The sequence below is a fragment of the Schistocerca serialis genome, chromosome 6 (genome assembly GCF_023864345.2).
Source record: "Schistocerca serialis cubense isolate TAMUIC-IGC-003099 chromosome 6, iqSchSeri2.2, whole genome shotgun sequence".
Taxonomy (NCBI): domain Eukaryota; kingdom Metazoa; phylum Arthropoda; class Insecta; order Orthoptera; family Acrididae; genus Schistocerca; species Schistocerca serialis.
The window spans coordinates 696138584-696164920 of record NC_064643.1 but is presented as its reverse complement, the minus strand read 5'-3'; the positions used below and the strand labels follow the sequence as shown (position 1 = coordinate 696164920).

General features: G+C 41.1%; 1 protein-coding gene across 3 annotated transcripts in view; it reads left to right on the top strand.

The window, feature by feature from the left end:
- Positions 1 to 26337, top strand: part of LOC126483792 (transmembrane protein adipocyte-associated 1 homolog) — a 202264-nt gene that overhangs the window by 131950 nt on the left and 43977 nt on the right. For all 3 annotated transcript variants that reach the window (XM_050106964.1, XM_050106963.1, XM_050106961.1), the window contains 3 exons: positions 6045 to 6241; positions 7487 to 7547; positions 20843 to 21026. In XM_050106964.1, the coding sequence (XP_049962921.1) occupies positions 6045 to 6241; positions 7487 to 7547; positions 20843 to 21026 (442 nt within the window). The remainder of the gene's footprint in view (positions 1 to 6044; positions 6242 to 7486; positions 7548 to 20842; positions 21027 to 26337) is intronic.

The window sequence follows — 26337 nt, the reverse complement described above, 5'->3', positions numbered from 1 at the left end:
TTCAGCCAAAAGTCCTTCTTCTGAATTAGACAACTTACCGATGTACACACACACACACACACACACACACACACACACACACACACACACACACGACCACTGTCTCTTCCTGCTGAGACCAGACTGCGAGCAGCAGTGCATGATAGGAGAAACTGTGTGGGTGGTGGGGGATAAAGAGGAGGTTGAGGTAGGGAGGGGAAGGTAATAGCACCTCTCCGCCCAGGGGGCTCAAGGTTCTTTTGAGAGTTCATGTGTGGCACACGGAGGCCCTGAGCTGTTGCAGCCCATTCTTCTTTCCCTGGCTGCATTTCCTTCACCCTGCCTTCCCTTCCATTAATCACTCCTTTCCAGTTGCCCCCTCCTTCTCCTCTCTCTGTGTTCCAATTTATATCGATCTGGCTATCCACCTGGTTCCCTTTATTGCTTGCAATTTTGTTCTGTCTGCCTGTTCTTTCATCCTTTTTGGCATTACGGTCCCCGCTTGAGGTTTGACCTCCACTTTAAATTTTCTGTTTTTAGTGTGAGCCATTTGGGGGAACAACTTCCTCCCTAGCATCTGTGGTGTGGATTCCTCCCCCACCCCCCTCCCCCCTTCCCTGCTGTCGCCCCTCCCCCCTTCTACCCTGCTAGGTCACCAGAACATGCAGCCAGTCCTTGTGGTGCACAATACTGATACCTGAGCTGTTCCTTCCACATGTATGCCAAGGGGTGGTTGCTTGTGTTCTTGAAGCATTGGAACTCTCGGCAACGGCCACCATGCCAAGCGGCCCTTGCTGTGGCTAGGTGGCACCTTTGGGGAGAGCCCCTGATCATAGTGAGTGGCATCAGGGCAAATCCTTGGCACATGAAGCATATCAAGCTGCAAAAATCTGGCAGTTCTCAAACAGCCATCTCTTCTAATGGTGGAAGCTCTTGAGTGCTGCTTCCCTTCCTTAGCTTCCACATGGGTGGTGGGGTGGTGGGGGGGGGGGGGGGGGGGGAGGGAATGTAATACTTTCCCCACTATCTCGTCAGTACTAGGACAGATGGGGACACATTCACTGCCATCAAGCCGTTGTCTTTTGTGGAGAATATCAAGGACGAGTTTGGCGAAGTGGAGTCTCTTACTAAGATGCTGTCTGGCGTCTTGTTGATCAAAACTGCTTCTGCCACCCAATCTGCAGCTCTTCATGCTTGTGATCATCTTGGCAATGTCCCAGTGTCTATTACTACTCACCAATCTCTGAATATGGTCCAGGGAGTGATTTTTCATAGGGACCTCATCCTGCAAACTGATGAGAAACTCCGGCCTAATCTGGAGCGTGTCGGTGTTCATTTTGTTCGACATTTGCAGAAGGGTCACAAAGATAACCACACGGATACTGGCACCTTCATTCTGTCTTTTGAAGGAGATACCCTCACCGATAAGGTGCTTTTGGTGCTTGTGTTTTGGGCATATCTCTTCCTGCTGTACAGGATACCCTCTGTGTAGTGACTGTGGGCACCCATTCCATGAGGGAAACCCCTGTATATCACCACCCTTTACTTTGTGCAATAATTAAAGGATAATATAATAATGTAAGTAAGAATAAAAACAAAATTTTGAAACAGAATTACTGGTCAATACTTTTAGGAGGTGACACATTTCAGTACTGCCAACAGGCACATATGGAAATATGGCACTATCCTGGCTTTCGGAACTAACAGTTGCTTTCTTGGGGGACAAAAGTTAATTTGCAGAAAATTAAGGATGGGTCACTCAGACCTGAAAGGTTTTTGTCTCCTGTCATCATCAGAATAGCTGGTCTCTCTCATCCTTCGGCCTGAGTGATCTATCTTACCTTTTAATCTCCCCAACCTGTCCCTACCTTCCTCCCTCCCGAGGAAGGAACTAACGGTTCTGAAAGCTAAAATAGGGGCATGTACTTTTATATGTGCCTATTGGCAGTACTCAGTTTTTGTCTTCTAAAGGTAAGTACTGTCTAGCAATTCTGCCTCATACTTTTTTTTACAATAACGTGGTATGCAGTTACAGATAATCATAATGCATACTACTTTTTATCATCATTAAGACACACTCTTACTGTTAACTGATTATGCTCAAACATTTTCAAGAATATAATTAGTTTCTTTTCTGTCACCTATCAGGCAAAAAAAATGTGCATATATGCCAAACTGTCTCATTCGGAAGATTTGTGTCTCTTCAATGCTTTTATGACATTTATTACCTGATGCACTGTGAAGATAAAATTCAAAGAGAAACTGCTTGAATGATAATACAAAATTGTATTACCATATCTATTTATTCAGAAACTAAGACCTAGCGACCTGAACCCTTTTGCAACATTTGCATTAGAGTGGTCCCCAATCAGTTTGTTTCATTGCACTGCAATCAGTGGCTTGTCAAGTGTACCATCCCCTTCCCAGAATTCAGTAATGTTATCATAAGAAAAACTCAGTGATCGTACTGATGCTATTGTGTATACCTGGATCAGAATAACAAATTGATTGAGGCGGAGGGGGATGTTCTCAGTTTGCCATTATGTGCAAGCACAATATGTTTCTGGTACCAGTATCAGCAGCTGTATGATTTCATATTGAGGACATTCCTTATTAGCAAGCAGTGCTGAGTTTGCTTAGCAGGATTGCGATAGTCTTAACACTTTCCTAAGCAGTTTCACAGTTAGCTTCATACATTCCATAAAAGAAACATATCATGCTGAGAAACAAAGGATATAAGAATTTTTTTTTTATGTAGTTGCATGAGTAGGACAAAAAATGTGTTAATGTTAACAGTAATCATGTATATTTATCTTGTAAATTGACTTGTTCCACATTATTTCAATAAAAGAAGTGTTCAAATTCTCTGAAACCTGTAACTAACAAACACCAATTATGTTAGAGACCAATGGACATCTGTAGCTGACTGATGATCGGCAACTGAGCTAACAGAACAATATTACAACTGCACACAGGGCAGTTGTGACCAAACTCATGCTGTGATTTGTTGTTGCTGGTAGCTGTCCTGTAAACAATTAGCTGACAGTCTTTGTTTTTCAGATCCAAGTATGGACTGTGTAGTCAACTATTGATGAGCTTAGCCCTTCTATTAAATTGTCGCATCTGTTGTTGAAAATTAACTGCAAATCGCTGCAACAGAGGTATATTTTTCATGTCATACAAGTCCCTTATGGCAAGGAAGAGGGAAAACAAAATTACGAGGGCAGTTCAATAAGTAATGCAACACATTTTTTTTTCTGAAACAGGGGTTGTTTTATTCAGCATTGAAATACACCAGGTTATTCCCCAATCTTTTAGCTACACAACACTATTTTTCAACGTAATCTCCATTCAACGCTACGGCCTTACGCCACCTTGAAATGAGGGCCTGTATGCCTGCACGGTACCATTCCACTGGTCGATGTCGGAGCCAACGTCGTACTGCATCAATAACTTCTTCATCATCCGCGTAGTGCCTCCCACGGATTGCGTCCTTCATTGGGCCAAACATATGGAAATCCGACGGTGCAAGATCGGGGCTGTAGGGTGCACGAGGAAGAACAGTCCACTGAAGTTTTGTGAGCTCCTCTCGGGTGCGAAGACTTGTGTGAGGTCTTGCGTTGTCATGAAGAAGTAGTTCATTCAGATTTTTGTGCCTACGAACACGCTGAAGTCGTTTCTTCAATTTCTGAAGAGTAGCACAATACACTTCAGAGTTGATCGTTTGACCATGGGGAAGGACATCGAACAGAATAACCCCTTCAGCGTCCCAGAAGACTCTAACCATGACTTTACCGGCTGAGGGTATGGCTTTAAACTTTTTCTTGGTAGGGGAGTGGGTGTGGCGCCACTCCATTGATTGCCGTTTTGTTTCAGGTTCGAAGTGATGAACCCATGTTTCATCGCCTGTAACAATCTTTGACAAGAAATTGTCACCCTCAGCCACATGACGAGCAAGCAATTCCGCACAGATGGTTCTCCTTTGCTCTTTATGGTGTTCGGTTAGAAAACGAGGGACCCAGCGGGAACAAACCTTTGAATATCCCAACTGCTGAACAACTGTGACAGCACTACCAACAGAGATGTCAAGTTGAGCACTGAGTTGTTTGATGGTGATCCGTCGATCATCTCGAACAAGTGTGTTCGCACGCTCCACCATTGCTGGAGTCACAGCTGTGCACGGCCGGCCCGCACGCGGGAGATCAGACAGTCTTGCTTGACCTTGCGGCAATGATGACACACGCTTTGCCCAATGACTCACCGTGCTTTTTTCCACTGCCAGATCACCGTAGACATTCTGCAAGCGCCTATGAATATCTGAGATGCCCTGGTTTTCCGCCAAAAGAAACTCGATCACTGCCCGTTGTTTGCAACGCACATCCGTTACAGACGCCATTTTAACAGCTCCGTACAGCGCTGCCACCTGTCGGAAGTCAATGAAACTATACGAGACGAAGCGGGAATGTTTGAAAATATTCCACAAGAAATTTCCGGTTTTTTCAACCAAAATTGGCCGAGAAAAAAGTGTTGCATTACTTATTGAACTGCCCTCGTATTACACATTATCATGAAGTCAAACCTCTACCCCTATACATAGGAAGCCTTATGGGGTGACCATTCAATTAATGACAGTCAGACAAAATTTCTATGAAAAGGGTCTGTACTGTAAATCTGTAGCATTAAATGCTGCATTTTATTTTCATAAAAGCTTTTGTACCTTCTCATTATAGGTCTAGAATACAGACAGGACCATTTCTGTATAACTTTTAAAGTAACTACTATTCCACATGTTCTGAGTGCAATCCAGGAAAACTTCCTCTTGCATTTCATTTGCACCAATTGTGCACTGGACTTTGACTTGGGTTGCAGTTTCCAGTAGCAGTTTTGGTGCTGTCAGTGGAAGTGTGGCACCACTGTGTTCTTATTAAGTAGCCGCTAAAAGTCATTCAGAGTATTATTCACTTTTCATTTTGTAGCTGTGCGAGTTTAGTGTGATGCATATAATGGTAAGAGAAGTTAATGAGAGTATCTAAAGGCACATACACAACTTTGCTCTTTACACAGTGCTTGTTTGTGTTTTTATTTAGGGCAAGGAAAAAATGAATTAGACACACAGGGTGTGTCATAATTGATGGTGTAAACATGTAAGTTTAAAGTACACGATACTAGAAGCAAAAAACTCTCTGTAAACAAGGAGCGAAAATGCGTACCTTAAGAGCTACGAGCAATTTTTCATCTTCGATACTGTGAAGCAAATCTCTTCTACTGCAAGCTCCTTGCTTTCCATATTTTGGGAAGTGATAACATGGACCAAACAAGGAAAAAAATATCAAATAATCATGTGCTCTAAAATGCATACATTAAAAATTATGAGAACTTCTTCATTAGAAGAGTTATGTTCCAGAGTACCAAAGATGAACAAGTGCTGATAGCTCTTAAGGTTAGCATTTTAGAGCACATGTTTACTGGACCTTTTTTTCCTGTTTTGGTCCGTATTATCACTTCCCAAAGTATGAAAAGCAAGGAGCTTGCAGTAGAAGAGATTTGCTTCACAGTATCAAAGATGAAAAATTGCTCGTAGCTCTTAAGGTACGCATTTTCGCCCCTATGTTTACTGAGAGTTTTTTTGCTTCTGGTATCGTGTACTTTCAACTTATGTGTTTACACCATTAATTATAACACACACACACACACACACACACACACACACACACACACACACACACACACACACACACACAGAGAGAGAGAGAGAGAGAGAGAGAGAGAGAGAGAGAGGGGGGGGGGGGGGGGGGGGGGGGGTGAACATGATTTCTTGTGCTAACGCTGATGGTGAGACCAGATGTTTGACACTGATTGTAGAAGTACAACCTTTCTTACACTCTTACTTGTTTTTGATGTTGCTGTGCAATAGTCATTCAATAATTTTTAAATGAACACACCATTTGGCTGTATTGTTGTTTATTTAATTAGACCTAGGTTTTGGTCTTGTATGCCATTTTAATGTGATAGAGTATGTCATTAACATACATTTGAGCTTGATGTCCTCTTATTTGTGCTTGCAGGTCATCTGGACAGCCGTAGCAGCATACGCCATGTGTTGCTAGCGACATCCTTCATATCATTAGGATTCACAATTACCCAAGGAGTGCTAGAGATTGTTTCACCAGATGAGAGCTTCCACATCCTGTCGAAAGATTATAATTTATTTGGACATGGAGGAATGCTTTTCTGGTTTACCAGTTCGGTTGTATTTACATTGGTAAGAAACAATCTAAAAATAATGGGTTGTTAACAGTTCATAGATAATTTATTTGTATATTAAAATTACTTAAAAGTATCTAGCATGTAGGGCATTGGGATTCATGTAGTGTAATATTTTGTAAGGACTTGTAAATTATCCTTGTATTTGAGAAAAGCTTGTCCATAGAGTCAAGAGAAGAGTTTTGTCATCTTAAGTAAAAATTTGGGGTACCTAGAGTTTTAAACTTAGATGGTTAATGTGGTTGTTCTTACATGATAAAAACTGTATGTTCACTGACAGCCAAAACGCAATAAAATTCAGCACAAGCCACAGTGTGGTGTAGATCCTTTCTAGAGCTGTGAAAGCAAATTCAATGCTGTGTGAAAGAAGTTGGATTGTTCAGGGGAGGTAGTGGGTTAGATTATGGGGAGAGTTTGATTTAGACAGGCTCTCCAGAATTCGAGAAAATCTTATTATTCTCTTGGCAGATGGTACAAATCACACCTGATATAGTTCCCTTAATTGTGTACTCCATAAGAGTTTTTGGACATAAGAGTGAAGCTATACATTTGAAGCAAAGGTAAAGTATATTTTTAGTGTTAGAGTACATGAACATTCTTTTGCACTAAATAAATAAAAAACAAACAATGTCTGTGATTGCAGTTTTTGTGGAATAAGGGAACAGACCAAATAGGCCACTGTAAATACATCATCATAATCTGTGTATAACCAATCATTGGATCAAGTCATTACCAGTGTGTTGAGTCAAATTAACTGTCTGCAGATACAGTATGTCAGTCTACTCCTAAAGAGTGAATAAAATGAGGAGACAGACTTTGAAAGATTTTGCACACCATGTAACATGATGACAGAAAAACAATGGCAAATGACCATGGAGAAGAGGGCATTATTAGTTATGTAATTTAAGCCCATGGAAGAATGTTGATTGGAGAACGCTCAGTGACTGGCATTTGTTAACAAGTGCAGTATTTAGAGTAGTATGGCTTTAATCTTCATGTAGTAGTGCAGTGCCAGATGTTAAAAGAATAACTTCTACTTACTTGCTGCTTGATATTGAAATCCTCGTTATATGCAGTAGCCTTTCCCTCCCTCCCCCCCCCCCCCCTCACCCCCCCCCCCTCCACCACCACCACCACCACCACCACCACCACCACCACCACCACCACCACCACCCATCAGTCTGAAAGAGTGAAGGGTGTGTGCTGCAAAAAACTGTTAATGTGTTTACAATTTCTGTTGTAGGTTTATCTTGTCATCTTAATCTTACCATGGACAAGACTAAGAGAACGTCTTGCCTTGCCAAGTGAGTAAAGCTTCCAGTTTTCTATGTTAACTGGTGACAATGAAAAGTTTCTTGGAATACAGATAACTACACTCTAAAGTAATTTATACCTTTTTATTGTGATATTGGATTTTAGATGTTATTTGTATTATTTTATTAATGTTGTTATGGTGCTTCCCACTCAATAAAATCTGTATGTATAGCTTATAGGGGTAGATAAGGCAGAAAAGGCAATCATATCAACAGAACCAATATTTGGAAGTCAGTTTTTCCTTAGTAGTTGTGAAAAATGGAATTAAATTGGGTTCCTTTAGTTACAGCATTTGTGATGTTGCTGCAGTTCCAGGGCAGCAAACATAGTTGAAAAACAACACACCAGACTATAAAGGCTGAGTGTAAAATAGTTTAGTCTTACATAAAATATTGACTTTAGAGACAGGAAAAAATCATTTTGTTTTTTTACCGGTTTATAGCACTACTGCGGTAGTAAATTTACCAAATATGGCCTAAACTTTCAGTAAATGTTACCCTCTGAGAGAAGTTTAGAAAATTGACGGAGATTGCTTTACGGAAATTTGGTATCGAACGTTAATTTCGTAAGAATAGCTGTAGGTAGTCAGCAAAAGAAAATAATTTTGCAAAAATTAACAGTAACTGATTACTCTTAATTGAAATAGTTATATGGTCGCCAGCCTAATTAGGCATAATAATGTAAAAGCATTATTTATAAAGAACCTATTTTTACCTATTCAAAGCAAACATTCATTAAATACTGTTCTGTGAAGTGCAATGAACACACCCAATTGGACAAATTATACAGTGGTTAACAGCAGTTGTCACTTTAGCAGTTAAGCAGTCACAAGATTTGCAAATGAGCCCTTTTTCTTGTTTACTTTAATCATTACTTTTGATTTTAACTAATATAACCTAAACTTGCTCTTCACAACCCACAAAAGACCAGATAGCACATGATGATAATAATAAAGTACAATTAATACACACATTTGTTATACAAAAGCAATAAGGGGAGACAGTATACAAACCTTCTACCTTTGCTTCTCAGTAATCACTGCAAGAATCATTAGCTAGAAACCTACTAATCCGGTTTATCCTTTTTGTTATGGTAGAATTGGGTTACTCTTTCATCTGAGATCATTACGTTTCTACTAATGTAACACTCTTTACCCTGACAATAACCTCAACAAATCAGAGATCTCCAGTAAAATTTTACTGCAAGCATCCTCCAACACCTTGTGAAGCAAGTAGTTTTGAAAAAAACTTTAAAACATGAGACATTAGAACACTTGTTTTCCAAGTAATACTCTTTCCTAAACTGATATTCTAGTTCATTTTCTAGTTAAGTTTCAAAGTACTCAAACATAAATAGTCTGTTTTATATGTATGAAAAACAAGTAAATTTTACCCTGCACATTAAGAGTACTGGCATAACTTTGCCACATATCAATAAAATGCACTATAAAACTGTTAATGCCTTTTATGCAAAGGACGCTCTCGGATTTCATCACTTAAAGGAGAGGATCCTACATGGATAAGTGCATGTTTGCGCAGAACCAAACACATTACTGGTTCAACTTGCAAAGAGTAAATGTGTCCCACTACCTTTCCACTTTACAGTAGATCAAAGACATTACTTAGTAAAGAATATACACTTGACATTATGCAGAATTAATCAGTACAAATTAGTAACAATATTGATTGTAGTGTTAAAAGTTCTTGGGTATATTTTATCCATTGCCAACCATAAATAACACAGTCTCGTACCATTCCATTGTTGCTTTACATGCCTATTTCTTAATTATTGCGTCAGCTAGCCCAGTGTTAAGTTGTGCTGTCATATGCCCAAGTGAGCAGCAGTCATATAAAATAAACTGCCTGCTAGACGAGAAAAAATGTAAAATTTGTGCAGGAAAATGTCCCGATTCCGCACTTAGTGGCACAACCCCACAATGAGGCAGCTGTGTAAGAGATAATTAGAAATCTAATAAGTGGTTGACTGTGATCTGATGCAGGTGTGCTGTCTAATGCTTAGTGTGTCATTACTGTGGAGTAAGACTTGTCCCAGCGTCAGAGTGATATAATGAAAATTTATTGTTATTTTCTTCATTGAACAGTGATTTAGCTAATATAATAGACGTTTATTTTGTTGTTGTTTTAATTAAACTAAGATTAAACTTTGATTTTGCTCATTCATGTTTGCCTTGGTAACATGAGCACAGTTACTCTTTAAATGCGTACAAAATGCGCTGCGTGCCCGCTTGTGTTACAAAAATTGTTGGGCCCACTTGAGAGTTAATACAGATCATCATCATCATCATCATTATTGTAGGGTTGAACCAAGAACCTAGAGCTGTGAACACAGACTTGCATGGATCTGTGGCCACACGAGTTGGCAGCCTAGTCTGAAAATGCGTTGTAGCGCATTTCATTGTTTCCTTCCTTCTGCCTGAAGTATTTGTTTTCATGTTTTCCAAAAATTTGCTACTTTCATTATTATGAATTCCTTCTCATAATAATAAACCAGTTTAACTTAGAGTAGGCAACAGTTTTATCTGAAAATGTCATGTTTCCAGACACTTTCACACAATAAAGCTGTAAAAACAGATGTGTTTTGGAGACATCATTATTGTGGTATACTAGTTAAACTGCTTATTTTCCTAGTACACAAGTATAAACAAAAAACCACACAATTCATAAAGCAACATTGCACTTACTTGATTTGCTGGAGGTACAACAGAACACTGGGAATGTTCATCTCAGTATTAATATCTCAATATTAATTTATTATGCTACTTTGATGTCCGTCGTGATGGCCTGTTCTGTAGTGTAGTCTGAGGTATGATTGGTTGATAGAAGCAAAATTCGCAGGTGTTGTGTTGATTTGCGTGTTTGCAAAGCTAAAGGGCTCTATTTGGTGGTTTTTTCTTGTAATTTTTTTGTGCTGTGAAAATATACTGTTAAGTTGATGCACTGCATAAAAGATCTCTCCATAATGCATCAGTTTTGCTGCGATTTGCTTTTGCAAAAGGTCGGCAAATACTATGTCAGCAGGTAAAACTATTACTGACTGACTCACATCTAGGCACCAGTTATTTACATGGGAAATTAACTGTCATTTGAAGATTGTACATGAACTTTTGCCTTCATTAAAAATGTCAGTCAAATTTCAACATTAAATGACCACCATTTATCAATATTAGTTAACTCCTCCCGTTATCCTCTCCCTGTGTATTATTTTTGCCCTTTTCCCGACATGCTGCCTGCATAGAGAGCAATCTCACAAACTTTATTGGTAGGATCCTGTATTGCCAGGTTCAAGAAAGGTCTGCGACTGTCAAAAGTTAACACACAAGTTGACCAATACAGAACAAAGACTATGCTTATTTTATTGACTCCACAAAAACCTCTATTGTTATTTTTTTAACAACCATGTGCCACTTCCATACATACAGTCCCATACATAAGAAAATTATGCTACTCAATAATTGTGACAGAACAGTGCGGCCTGCTAGATGTGTGCCCACAATGTGACTCGCTTTCACTACACTCGTAGTGTGCACTGAAGAGCAGTGCACTCACTTGTTCAGACAACAGTATATAATTCAGAAAATTGACACTGAATGAACTTACACAGGTATGTCATTCAATAAATCGATGAAACTGGAGCACCTGAGGAACACATCTCTCATAGACTCTCTTCGTGTCTGAATTTAGTAACTATGAGTGCCTTAGAGCAAATGCAATCTAAAGTGAATGTATTTCTATGTGTGCATCAAAATGTAGTAGGGGTAAGAGAGCACAAGCAATTGAGCAGGTATGTGAAACACCACTTCAGATTCACCAAGTTGATGATAAATTGATGTGAGGCAAACATAAAGTGGAAAGTTCTCAATTCTGCATTCAGAGCATTTTTGGGATGCAAGATTAATATACCTGGAGAAAGTAGGTAACTCATCCCTTGGTCTGTTATTGAATACATATACATTGATACTTTCAAAAGAAATATTACTATTTCCAGGCCACTGGCCATTACAGAACTTGGAATAATGGATGTTGAGGTAAGAGGGATCTGAGGGAGAGGACGTTTTAAGACACAGTGACATGAGGAATTGCAATGCTTGAATATGACAACTAGGACCAATGACTACAGAAGTTCACCTTGAAGAATGGTCGTAATGTTGGATCATTAACACATTGTCCCCGCACCCTTTGCAGCGTGCGTGCCATCTAATGTGGTCCATTCTAATTCAGCATCTGAAGATTTTGCAAAAGTAGACTGACTTATTCTTACATGGTGCCACTACAGATGGCAGTACATCTGAAGTATTAACTTGGTTGTTAAGAAGTGTATTATTCATTGTTGGACGTAAAATTTTGTCTGATAACAGAATGGAATGTAACTTGCATAGCTAATTTTGCAAGCAGAATTATGTAAAGGGACTGAGAGGTAATACCGAATTCATATTTCTGTATGCCAGCCTGATTGAGGCAAAATGACTGTATTCACATTTTTTTTCTTTCAAGGTTTATCAGAAAATTCAGTACTAGCATAGTGAGAAATATATGAGAACTGTGGCACCACATGTCGATCAAGCGTTTTTGAGCAAGCATTGTCTTTAATGAATGCCAGAAAGTTTCAGAAACATCCATACCGTGCAGAGGCTGATTCAGAGCACGCTAAATGCAAGTAGAAGCTGTGAGTACATTGAAAACAGTGTGAATGGTTAAAAAAAGAGTGGAGCTTGGGCGTGGGGCATTTGCTGCTTTAATACTGTGCTCGGGCATTGGTCTCAAAGTATCAGTGATGTAACAATAGTGTGCTACAGCTGAAGAGACTGCATGTTTCATTTTCAGAGAGCTACAAAAGCTGATTGAAGAGTGTATGCCAGTATTATGCACAATAATTGGAGACATCATTAACTTCTGTTCCTGAAAGTTTTATCCTTAAAGTTAATTTGAAAAGTAAAGATTTCATTTACTTGATTTGCATCTGGCTGTCTGCCTTAGAAAAACAATAAATCTTGGTCATTTTGGGTGCATGCCTGAATGGTTCCTTCAGTAATACCATGGCAAATTTCTTTCCCATACTTGTACAACAGAGGTATGCTCTGTCTAATGATACCATTATATTAGGTTTAAAAATCTAATGCTCCTTTCTTCAGTTATTTGGTAAGTTTATTACCACAATATTCTGCATGAATTACTAAAGGTTTTGTTGGAAAGGTGGTCTTACAAAGTTCCTGTGGGTGCTGTTGTAAAACAAAGCAAGCAAAAGATTTAAACTACCTACATTTACTAAGCTTCAAAATAATATCCATCAAGTACAATACGCTTTTGGCTACATCTGCAAGAGTCATGGAAAACTGCAAGTGAAAGATTTCTTTGAAGTACGTGGAAACATTGAGACTTGGGCTTAGACATCTTTGGGCATCTAGAACATCTGAAAAAATGAGCATTTGCTGTGATTTCTGTGAGGCAGAGAAACAAAAACATCTACAGGTACCAGTGCTGTGGAGTACAGTGTGCACTGGAGAAAAACTAAGTCATCTAGTCAAGTAGTTATGCACAAGATTGCATTGTGTGGGTGGATGTTGTCATACATTTTCCAGTCCTATAGAACTTTGAGCAAATAAACCATATGCATAGGGGCAACCATTTCTAACCTGCCTTATAAAATTTGTCACTGATAGTTTGACATTCGGGTACTAATTAGCGGTGGATCATTCCTTGTCATCAGAAATGGTGACAAACCTTAACTTTATCCTGAACTTTTAGATGTCAACCTTTGCGGAATGTGCAAAAGCTGATGTACACCATTCCAGTGTCACTTGGATTGTGGACTGAACTGGTGCCACCAGGTTTCATCCAACTGTGATGCTGGCTTAGAAAAATGGCTCCATCATGTATCAGTGAAACCTGTTTCCATCTATGTTGTGGAAAGCATTTAAGCATTTTTCAAATCAACGCATTTTCTACTCATAGTTTCTGATGACAAAACACACACACACATGCCAACCTACCTACCTACCTATTCCTGGTTCCTGTAATTTTTAATAAAATTTGATTTTTATGTGTTTCATCACATTTTGTAATGTATATTCACTCTCATCATGTCTGACTGGATTCAGCAAACAAATATGTTTCAGCTTAGTATGTTCAGTGCTACATGGTATTTGTAAACTTGTCTCCCTGCACAAGCACAGATTTTTAAAACATGTTTAGATGTGGTCCATTCATTGTTCTGTTCTATTTGTTGTGTGCTGTATTTGCAAGTATATTTATGGAAATAATTGTAAGTCATTGAATGACCTAGTTGCCATTTGACAAACAGGCTGTAAAACAAGCTCAAGCTTTCAGAGTTTTATGGCAAAATGTGTGTGACTAGTACATTCAGAAGTGTATCAAACACCATTGCTAATAAGACTAGAGTGGCACCCGCATGCTATATTGAATGGCCAACCTCGTAGATTTTTAAAATAACTTGCACTGTTGAAATTTCATAGTTTTATAGATGTTTTGTATGAAATTTATCTGAGTCATCCACAGACAGTTAACTTGACACTTGAAGGCAAAAAATTCTTCAAACTTTGCCTAAATGACATTTGTATTGAAACAGGACATACAGCATTGTTTCAATGAGAAAACTGTCGTAAATACATTTAGATTTGGTCCTGAATTCATAAGTTACTAGCCTCAGAACCGTAGCAAGCCTACAGGGAAGTATTTTGCCGAATTTCCTGTCCATATGTTTTCAGGACCATTTCTTTGAAGTAATTCAGCCTCACCTTCTAACCAAGATTTGAGTATTCTGCAAGAAGCAGGACTTGACGTGTTGGCTAAAATTTGCCTGTACGTATTTAAATTATTAAATCTTGCAAATAACACCAAAATCAAACTATGGAAACTCAAAGTGAGAAAATCAACAATGTAGGAAAAGAAAGATTGCTACTTACTGTAAAGAAGACATGTTAAGTTGCAGACGGGCACAATTAAGGCGCTTAACTAAAGTTTTCGGCCAAATCCTTCATCAGTAAAAGAAACACACACCATTCAAAAACACAAGCAATTCTGGCCAGAGATGCTGGAGTTGGTGATGTGTGTGTGAGATGTTTGTGCTTGTTGTATGTATTAATAGTTTGTGTGTGTTCTCTTTTACTGATGAAGGCTGTGGCCAAAAGCTTTATGTAAGTGTCTTTTTAATTATGCCTGTCTGCAACTCAACATGTTTTCTTTACGATAAGTAGCAATCTGTCTTTTCTAGGTTGTTGAAGTACCACCAAAAGCTGTTTCTGAAGCAATGTTTTATTGGGTAACTGATTTGATCATGACCGTCTTCTAGCATGTCTGTGTAAATGCCATTAGGTTCAAGAATTGTAGTTGAAATATCCTATAGAATGAACACAGGACAAAACCAAGAATAAAAATAAAAGTACAAACCTACTTACAATACTCAAACCTTACACTTAATTGAATATTTAATTTTGGCGAAACGATGACAGTCAGTGTCTTCATAGCACTGTGTGGTCAGATAGAAATCGAGTACAAAAGCACACCAAACTGTCGAAAAGTTGGAAATAACTGCACATGTAAAATCTGTTGCATGTGAAGCACATTTGGGATTAGTCTATGAATAGAAAGAAGGAATGTAACCCACAAACATAAAATAAAAAGTATGAACTATGGAAGCCCTAAAATGAAGGGCAAGGTGTCAGGGACAGGGTGGGCACCCAAAGGAACACTGCACAAAAATTGAGAAAATGTATAAGGAGGAGGAAAATTGTAAACTAAGCATGTACAACAAACCTCAGCAAAGACCATTATAAAAAGAGGAACACAGTAAAATCTTTATTTTAAAATAATTTGAAATAGGCTTGAATCTACACTTTCCTCCAATATTCTGAACTTGTTAATCACTCACTATGAAGAGTCTCACAAAATCTACAGGAATATATTATTCAGTTCATTATGTTCATCTAAGATAGAAATGATGTTCTCAACATGGAGAGTGGGAATGTCTAACTCTTCAATAAGTTGTGCATACATGATATCCTTTGTAAGCCGTATGTATTGTTTTAACACCATCTTCCCTACAGTATATTATTCTAGTAACACGTGTAAAATAAATGCAACAAATTGTTATCCTAAAGATAACTGTTCTGTCTGAATGAGGTACAGTTTTCCACTGGTTTCTCCCACGTAAAAGTAATTAGTATTTACTGTGTATTTTGCATGCCACGAACTAATAATAGAGGTGTCTTCAGTCCAGTCTGTATCCTACATTATATCTTGGGACATTTTCAGTCCAGAAAAATTAGTAATGCCATGGAAAAACTGCAATATGGACTCTCCTCCGACGTGTGAAAGCATAGCATATCTGGCGTGTTGTTATACCTCTTATTTTACCATGTTATTTCTCTCCTACTTTATGTAAAAATTCTTGTGCACTTTCTTTCTATTAACTTCAGTAACAAAACAGATTATAAGCATTCATTTATATTTCAGCATTTTGAGTTCCATTTCCTTGTGATAATGGTAATCTAATTAGCCTTCTAATCATTACATGGAATAAGACACTCTTAAGAGCTGTCAGATGAAAAGAGAGATTCCAAATTATACTCTCAGATGTGTTTGGATTTTGAATGTTATTAATTGTCTGTGTAGCCCATGTGTGTAAAAATACTATACAAATCAATGAAATTTATGTATTATCCTCGTGAATATGCTGAAGGATAACAAAAGAGGGGAGATTCTTGGAGAGGGGTGGGGGGTGTTCTTGGAGCATGTTTTACAGCTCATGTTATCGTTATGAATCCAGAAAACAGCATATCTGCAGGGTGATTCAACATGATAAAACTATAGTGTTTCTAGAATATGATTCTTCCCCAATCTCTTACCAAGTGAGATGGCACAGTGGTTAGCACACTGGACTCGCATTCGGGAGGATGGCCATCCAGATTTGGGTTTTCCATCATGATCATTTAAGACTGATTATGCCTTTCAGCATTCAGTCTGGAGCATAGCCCCCTTATAAAATTCCTCCATGATCCCCTATTCAGTGCTAACATTGGTGCCTCTTCTGATGTTAAACCTATTACTTCAAAATCATTTTTAACTGACTGCAGGTACCTTCTCCTTGGTCTGCCCCGACTCCTCCTACCCTCTTCTGCTGAACCCATGAGTCTCTTGGGTAACCTTGCTTCTCCCATGCGTGTAACACGAACCCACCATCTAAGCCTGTTCGCCCTGACTGCTACATCCATAGAGTTCATTCCCAGTTTTTCTTTGATTTCCTCATTGTGGACACCCTCCTGCCATTGTTCCAATCTACTAGTACCTGCAATCATCCTAGCTGCTTTCATATCCGTAACCTCAACCTTGTTGATAAGGTAACCTGAGTCCACCCAGCTTTCGCTCCCATACAACAAAGTTGGTCGAAAGATTGAACGGTGCACAGATAACTTAGTCTTGGTACTGACTTCCTTCTTGCAGAAGAGAGTAGATCGTAGCTGAGCACTCACTGCATTAGCTTTGCTACACCTCGCTTCCAGTTCTTTCACTATGTTGCCATCCTGTGAGAATATGCATCCTAAGTACTTGAAACCGTCCACCTGTTCTAACTTTGTTCCTCCTATTTGGCACTCAATCCGTTTATATTTCTTTCCCACTGACATTACTTTCGTTTTGGAGATGCTAATCTTCATACCATAGTCCTTACATTTCTGATCTAGCTCTGAAATATTACTTTGCAAACTTTCAGTCGAATCTGCCATCACAACTAAGTCATCCACATATGCAAGACTGCTTGTTTTGTATTCACATATCTTAATCTCACCCCACCAGTCTATTGTTTTCAACATATGATCCATAAATAATATGAACAACAGTGGAGACAGGTTGCAGCCTTGTCTTACCCCTGAAACTACTCTGAACGATGAACTCAATTTACCGTCAACTCTAACTGCTGCCTGACTATCCATGCAAAGACCTTTAATTGCTTGCAAAAGTTTGCCTCCTATTCCATAATCTCGTAGAACAGACAATAACTTCCTCCTAGGAACCCGGTCATATGCCTTTTCTAGATCTATAAAGCATAGATACAATTCCCTGTTTCACTCGTAACACTTCTCCATTATTTGCCGCAAGCTAAAGATCTGGTCCTGACAACCTCTAAGAGGCCTAAACCCACACTGATTTTCATCCAATTGGTCCTCAACTAATACTCGCACTTTCCTTTCAACAATACCTGAGAAGATTTTACCCACAACGCTGATTAAAGAGATACCTCTGTAGTTGTTACAGTCTTTTCTGTTTCCATGTTTAAAGATTGGTGTGATTACTGCTTTTGTCCAGTCTGATGGAACCTGTCCCGACTCCCAGGCCACTTCAATTATCCTGTGTAGCCATTTAAGACCTGACATTCCACTGTATTTGATGAGTTCCGACTTAATTTCATCCACCCCAGCTGCTTTATTGCGCTGCAATCTATTGACCATTTTCTCCACTTCCTCAAATGTGATGCTATTTCCATCATCATTCCTATTCCATTCTACCTTGAAATCTAAAACATTACTGATCGTATTTTCACCTACATTGAGCAACTCTTCAAAATATTCCCTCCATCTGCCCAAGGCATCCACAGGATTCACCAGCAGTTTTCCTGACCTGTCCAAAATACTTGTCATTTCCTTCTTACCTCCCTTTCGAAGACTGCTAATTACACTCCAGAATGGTTTTCCAGCAGCTTGACCCATACATAATCTCCAACCTGTTTCCAAAGTCTTCCCAAGATTTCTTCTTGGGTGCTGCAGTTATCTGTTTGGCTTTGTTTCTTTCTTCAACATAACTTTCTCTGTCTACCTGAGTTCTAGTATGTAGCCATTTTTGATACGCCTTCTTTTTCCTTTTACAGGCTGCCTTGACTGTGTCATTCCACCAAGCTGTTTGCTTCATCCTACTTTTACACACTACTGTTCCAAGACATTCTTTAGCCACTTCTAGTACTGTGTCCCTGTACCTTGTCCATTCCTTTTCCAATGACTGTAATTGACTACATTCAACTAACTGGTACCTTTCTGAGATCGCTGTTATGTACTTGTGCCTGATTTCCTTATCCTGAAGTTTCTCCACTCTTATCCTCCTACATATGGACCTTACCTCCTGCACTTTTGGCCTCACAATCCCAATTTCACTGCAGATTAAATAATGATCAGTGTCATCAAAGAATCCCCTGAATACACATGTGTCCCTCACAGCCTTCCGGAATTCCTGATCTGTTATTATATAGTCAATGACAGATCTGGTTCCCCTGCCTTCCCAAGTATACCGGTGAATGTTCTTATGTTTAAAAAAGGAGTTTGTGATTACTAAGCCCATACTGGCACAGAAATCCAAGAGTTGTTTCCAGTTCCTGTTGGCCTCCGTATCCTCTCCAAATTTACCCATAACCTTTTGATACCCTTCTGTTCGATTTCCAATCCTGGCGTTAAAATCACCCATGAGAAGAACACTGTCCTTGTCCTTTACTCTAACAACTACATCACTGAGTGCCTCATAAAAACTATCCATCTTATCTTGATCTGTCCCTTCACAATGCGAATGTACTGACACAATCGTAATTTTCTTGCTAGACACTGTCAAATCTATCCACATCAGTCGTTCGTTTAAATACCTTATTGCGACTACGCTGGGTTCCATTTCTTTCCTGATGTAAATCCCTACACCCCATTGTGCTATTCCTGCCTTGACTCCTGACAGGTAGACCTTGTATTCTCCCACTTCCTCTTCTTTCTCACCCCTTACCCAAATGTCACTAAGAGCTAAAACGTCCAGCCCCATCTTACTTGCAGCCTCTGCCAGCTCTACCTTCTTCCCAGAGTAGCCCCCATTGATATTAATAGCTCCCCATCTCATTACCATTTGTTTGCCGAGTCGTATCTTAGGAGTCCCTGGTTTGTCAGTTAGAGGTGGGACTCTGTCACCTCCAAAGGTCCAAGGCATTTTGCTCTGATCATTGCCAGCATCATATTTAAAGTACCAGGGAAGCAGGTTGCTAGCCTTACTTGCCCCGAGTCCCATTGATTTTACCCCTAACGGTTGAGGGACTAACCGGTGGATTTGGTAGTCTTTGCCATATGAGCACAAAGGTGACAACGACTTAGAATATGTCCAAGGAGCCCAGCCTTATTCCAAAGTAACTGGTATCCCGACTGTCGAGACCACTTATTTGGCCATTCATACGTTGCCCATGGTTCATGAACTAGGACATGACTACAGGAACCCACACCATGATTTCCCTAAATCGTTTCAGGAAAATGCCAGGATGGTTCCTTTGAAAGGGCATTACCAACTTCCTTCGCTAATCTGTTGGGACCAGTGACCCACTGTTTGGTACCTCCCTGAAATCAACCAACAAACTTTCTCCAATCTCATCTGAAGATTGACCTGCATTAAATTTTTATAAGTAATCATCCTCAGTCACTCTGGTTGAAGTGATGAATGTTGCTACAACTTGCACACACTTCAAGATTTGTCTAGATTTATTTTCAGCAGGTAACATGATATAATGTCTTAAAATGCTGCTTTTGTGAACTTCAAATGTATCATACAGTTACAGTGTTGTGATAAGTATGTAACTTTTGTATTTGTGAAGAATAAATAAGGATACCATTTTGGAATGGTGGTTTCACTTGTGTTAATAGCTATGTTGTTCAGTCTTATTTATTGTTGCCAGAATATATCTTTTGTAGAATATCCACTTGTCCAAATAATTTACATTCTCAACAGGCATGTGCCGTCACATAAATTATTTGAACATTTGATACACTGGGAGAAGTTATTTTCATAGTATTCAGTTGTAAAGTCATTGTGCAGTTCAGAGAGAGCTGTCTTCTTGGATCTTGATAATTCTTTATAAAAACTTCAAAACTCTGAGGCCAGATTTTGCCTTGGTACGTACTTGTAAGTAAGTACTACAAGGCAGTGAATATTGTGATTATGCTGCTGCTAATTTGATGTTATAGACTATATTCTTTGTTTTGCACTTAGCATAGTCCTAAATCTTTTGCAAGTTGTTAAGATGGAAAACTATGAGAAACATAATAATTATCTGACAGCTAAACATGGGAATATTTAGCACTGTGTATGTGGTGCTATTTCTTGATTAGCACTAATTATTCTCAAATGTGGTAGGATTATAAATTCTAAAAGTAGTTAGTTCTAGAGTTTGACAAAGATAAATGATGTCTTTTTTTGCACTTTTTTTCCACTGAGTTTAAAACTGTCTTTCTTTCCTCCAACAGCTAAACGTTCCTTCTACCTCTACATTTTCTTCCTCGTTGTACTGAATTTGACACAATCAATTGGAAGTGGGCTTCTGAATTATGGTATTGTTGATGGTCTCTGTGTGGTTGATGTCACGACATGCATCTACTTCACCCTGTTAACACCACTTGTATATCACACATTTCTGAGTGAGTTTTTCAGGTAGGTTTGTGTGTTCTGGGAATTTTATATGAGAAAATAAATTAATTTATAATTTTTTTTGTAAATAATTTCAATTGTATGTCTATATATCAAAACATTTAGTCACTTCTTGTTCTGTATTTATGCTGAACACTTCATGTAGTTCACAGAGTTCTTAAATGTAATAAACTTGTACAACAGTAGTATATCTCATGTGCTCACAGTTTTTTTAAATTGCTCTATCACAGGAATAATTCGTCAAAAATTAATGAAATTATCAGGAATTAAAACTTAAGTGATCACATAAAATGAATTTTCAATGCAGTATTCTGTGAAGCAAACTTTCTTTCAAAATCATACATCACAGTCTCTTTCCACAAGTTTTCAGCAGTTCTGTTATGAAGTGTGCCTGAAATTTGTATGCACATCTTCTTTTGCCTTTCCAGTAGCTTGATAAACAAATGCATAGTTGACTGAAATATTTAGTGGTAATCAACACCTATTTTGCCCATTTCCACTTCATTAACATTTCCTTTACATAGTTATTGCCACAATGGACCCCTGCGTCATCTTAGTGCCCCAGTTCAGAAAAATATCCCTTTCCTTGGCTAAAACACAGTCCCACATAGTATTTCTCAAATGCTGGAATCCCCCCCCCCCCCCCCCCGCCCCCCCAAATGGGCTAACCATAAAAATTCCTACCTCTGTATCCAACACCTTCTTTTGCAGTGATCTTCAGTTTATCAGATTCTGCCAGTCTCTGCCCTCACAAACCTGGTACTGCAAAACCACATGTCCATGGCACAAGCATCCCAAACCACCTCTGCTCCTTCCACAAGATACTGCTATATGCAATCCGTGCTTCATACATCACATCTCCGAGATTGACTCCCTTGCTCTCCAGCACCTGGAGGAGCATTCCAAACACCATCTCTTTACGTTAGCCAACCTGGTGACATGATTCTGCCATCTCAAGGCACCACTGTCCAACTGCTATCCTGCCCACAGTGTTCCTCCTTGTCCACCCCTTAATAGCATCTAAACCCTGACTAGCTGACCTTTCAACCTGCCACATCTCCCAAAACTCCCTAGCATCAATCCATCAAATCCAGAGTCAAAACATTCCTGTAATGCTGCTGTTAACCTTTCCACCAAAATCCTCAGCTCCACACAAATTTGTCATATCCAAAAGCATCACCTTTAGTCCTACACTCAAATTTAACGGTGCTGGATTTGTCAAAGACATACTCTCCTTATCCTGATCCCTGCAATGGAAAAACTTCTTCGCTGCCAATCCCTCCAACCAAAGCCAACCTAATTCTGACATTGAACCTTGCCTCTTCCAGTTCACACCACTATCCAACTGTGATCCCACCCCCCTTCCCACCTAACCACCTGCTGGTCACTTGCCAGGAATTCCTTATCTCCAACATAGCATCACCATCCTTCCCCAGGTCCTTTCCTCAAAAGAAAGAATAGCCATACGCAACCTCAAAACAAATCCTGACCTAATCATTCTGTCTGCAAAGGTTCCACCAGTGCTACAAATAACAGTGACTATCTGGCAGAAGACATATGTCAGTTATCTGACAGCCCCGCCTATAAAATCTGCCAGAGGGATCCCATCTCAGAAGTCTAACACAAGGCCCTTCCCAGAACCTCTCCCCTGAATCCATTTCCCTCTTCAACCCAATGATACCACTACACACACACACACACACACACACACACACACACACACACTCTCTCTCTCTCTCTCTCTCTCTCTCTCTCTCTCTCTCTCTCTCTCTCTCTCTCTTCACAAAATCTACAAACCCAATTGTGGCTGGTTATTGTGCCCCCAGTGAAAGTATTTGGCCCTCATTGACCAGCACCCCCAACCAAATGCCTGTAATTTAGCCTCCAACGTCAAAGATGCCCACTTCCTTCACTGACCATCCACCATTGCCACTCTTTTACCTCCTAGATCCCAACTCGTCACTGTTGACACAATCTCACTATACACTAACATACCTCACTCTTATTTTCTTACCGGAGCTGAACTACCTTCCCCAATGTCCTTCTGACTCCAAACCCACTACCTCATTCCTCATACACCTTACTAATTTTATCCTAACCCAATACTACCTCTCCTTCGAAGGGAAGGCTATGGGCACCTGCATGGCATCCTCCTGTGCCAACCTGTTTATGGGTCATCTAAAGGAGACCTTCCTAGCCTCCTAACCACCACCTCTTCCTCCCTAATAGCTCCATCTGCACGTATGTCCACATTAAACCCACCAAGCACAACAGTACCTCCATTTTGACAGCTGTCATCCATTTCACACCAAAAATCCCTCCTATACAGCTTGGCCACCTGGGGACAGCATATCTGCAGTTACAAGAACTTCCTTGCAAAGTATGCTTGAGGGTCTCGCCAAGGCCTTCAGACCGGCACTTCCCCCCAGACCTAGTATGCAAACAGGTCTCCCATGCCATTTCCCCTCACACCCCCTAGCCTTTAAAGAACCAGTGCAGAGGAGTGGTGCCCCTTAGTCACCCATACCACCCGGGACAGGAACAACTGAACCACATCCTTCCCTTTGATTACTGATCATCGTACCCTGAAATGAGGGACATACCCCCTCCTAAAGTGGTGTTCCATCACCCATCCAACCTCCACATCACCGTAGTCCATCCCTATGCCACTCCCAATCCCAACCCCAACCCCTTGCCACAAGAATCATATCCCTGTGGAAGACGCAGGTACAAGAACTGCCCAATCCACCCACCCAGCACTTCTATTCCAGTCTTCTTTCAGGTTTATTCTACCCCTCAGTGGCTGGGCCACCTGTTAAAGCAGCCATGTCATTCACCATCTCTGCTGCCGTCATTGCACAGCTTTTTGTATTGATGTGACTACCAACCATCTGTCCACCAGGATGAATGACCAACACTGTATGTGGCCAAAAACAAGTAGACGACCCTGTGACACAACATGCAGTTGAACAATCTGGTTCCTCCCCTCCACTACCAGCTTTTCTGAACTGTGCAGATGGGAGTTAGCCTTACAACACATTCTCTGCTCCCATAATTATGCCAACTTCAACTTAGAGTAACATACTGTCCATACATGCTGCACCCAACAGTCTTCACCCCCACTGTCCTATCACCTCCTCCCCTCTTAGTTTGCCACCCTCTTCTAACACACCCGCCCATCTTTGCCCGTTCCTCTCCTTTTTCACTTCGTTTTCTCCACCACCTTGCCCCCCCCCCCCCCCCCCCCCCCTCCCAGGGGATCCACAACTGCGTCGCGAGCATGGTGCCCCGAGCTATTGCAGCCTTCTTTCCCTCCAGGGCTGCATTTCCTTCCCCTTCCCCTCCTTGCTCCTTTCCCCTCACCCTCTCCTCTCCCTTTCTTGGTGTCCTTGCTTGTTGGCCCCCGCTACCCTCCTGGTTCTGTTGGTTTTACGATTTGCCTTTGTTGCATAATCATCTCCTCCTTTCGGCTTTCCCTGGTCCCCCTCTGGGGTTTGACCTCCATTACAAAATTTCTCCTCCGTAGTGTGAGCCATTTGGGGAAGAGCACCTTACCTAGTGTCTCCGACGTGCGCCCTCCTAGTACATTCCACCTTTTCTTTCACGTCGTTGTCTGATGCTAGGGTGCATAGCCAGCACAGTAGCCAGCCGGTATGGTGGGGTTGCTATGTACCCTTATGGTTGAGCCCCCTGAACACACAGGGATCACACTTCTGATACCTGAGCTGTGACCTCCTCATGCGTGCCTTGGAGAGGTTGCTCGTCATCCTGGAGCATCGGAACTCCCGGCAATGGCCGCCGCGCCAGACGGCCCTTGCTGTGGCTGGATGGCGCCCGTGAGTAGAGACCCTGATCGGAGCGGGTGGTATCAGGGCAGACGCTATGCAAATGAAACGCATACGGGTCCAGAACTCTGGCCATTCTTCTGCAGCCGTCTCTCTGCGTGGAACTGATTCTTCAAGTGCTGCTTCTCTTGCGCCTTCGGCCTTCCCTTCCATGGCTACCCCCTGGGAAGAGAGTCAGGCCCGTCGCCTAGGGGTGAAACCTTTCCCCCGTTGTCTAGTTTGCACCAGGACTGATGGAGATACTTTCACCAATACCAAACCTTTATTCTTTGTGGAACACATTGAAGACAAGATTGGCGAAGTGGACTCCCTGAGCAGGATGCGGTCGGGTTTGTTGCTGATCAAAACTGCTTCAGCTGCCCAATCTGCAGCCCTTCGTGCCTGTACCCATCTTGGCACAATTCCTGTATCCATTACCTCCCACCAGTCTCTAAATATGGTACAAGGTGTGATTTTTCACAGGGACCTCATCCTTCAAACTGATGAGGAACTTCGGGCCAATCTCGGACGGCGGGGTGTTCACTTTGTTCGGCGTGTTCAGAAGGTTCCTAAAGACAATCACATTGATACTGGTGCCTTTATCCTGGTCTTTGAAGGGGATACCCTCCCTGAAAAAGTTAAGATTATGGTTTATCGATGTGATGTGACGCCGCACATCCCGCCTCCTATGAGGTGTTTTAAGTGCTTGCGTTTTGGACACATGTCTTCCTGCTGTTCACAGGCACCTCGCTGTGGTGACTGTGGACATCCACTTCATGAGGTGAGTCCCTGTGTTCCCCCTCCTGTGTGTGTAAATTGTCATGGCAGTCATTCTCCACGTTCACCAGATTGTCCAGTATATAAGAAGGAAAAGAAGATACAGGAGTATAAGTCCCTCGATCATTTAACCTACACAGAGGCCCGTAAGAAGTATACACGTCTTTACCCTGTGTCCATGACATCTAGTTACGCTTTGGTTACATCTTCACCCCTTCCTCCCCCTTCCTTCCCCCATCCCAGACGCCTCTCCTCCCCCCCTCCCCTGCGGCTCCCACACCTTCTCTGGGCGCTGCTCCCCCTCCCCAGCCGGAGAAGCGTCCCACTCCTTCGGCGTCTGCCGGTCAAGGGCGCCTCTCCTGGGATGCCCCTTCCAGGCCAAAGGTCTGCTGCAACGCGACGACCGCGAGAGCCGCGGTCTGTCGGCCCCCAGGTCGCCCGGTCTCTTTCTGTTCCTGATCGTGCTGCAGCTGGCTCCTTTATGCCACACAGCCCTCCTCGATCTCAGCCTGAAAAGAAGAAGAAACATAAGTCCCGGGACAAAGAGCCTCTGGTGTCACCGGAGGTCCTATCCCCGACTTCACAACCGGATTCTGACCTGTCGTTCATGGATGTCGCCCCCTCATTGTCGGTGACGGGTGGGGACCCGGCGGTATGACTGGCTTTAGCGTGCTCAGCCCCCATTTACATCATCATTCTGTGGTTCTCCAATG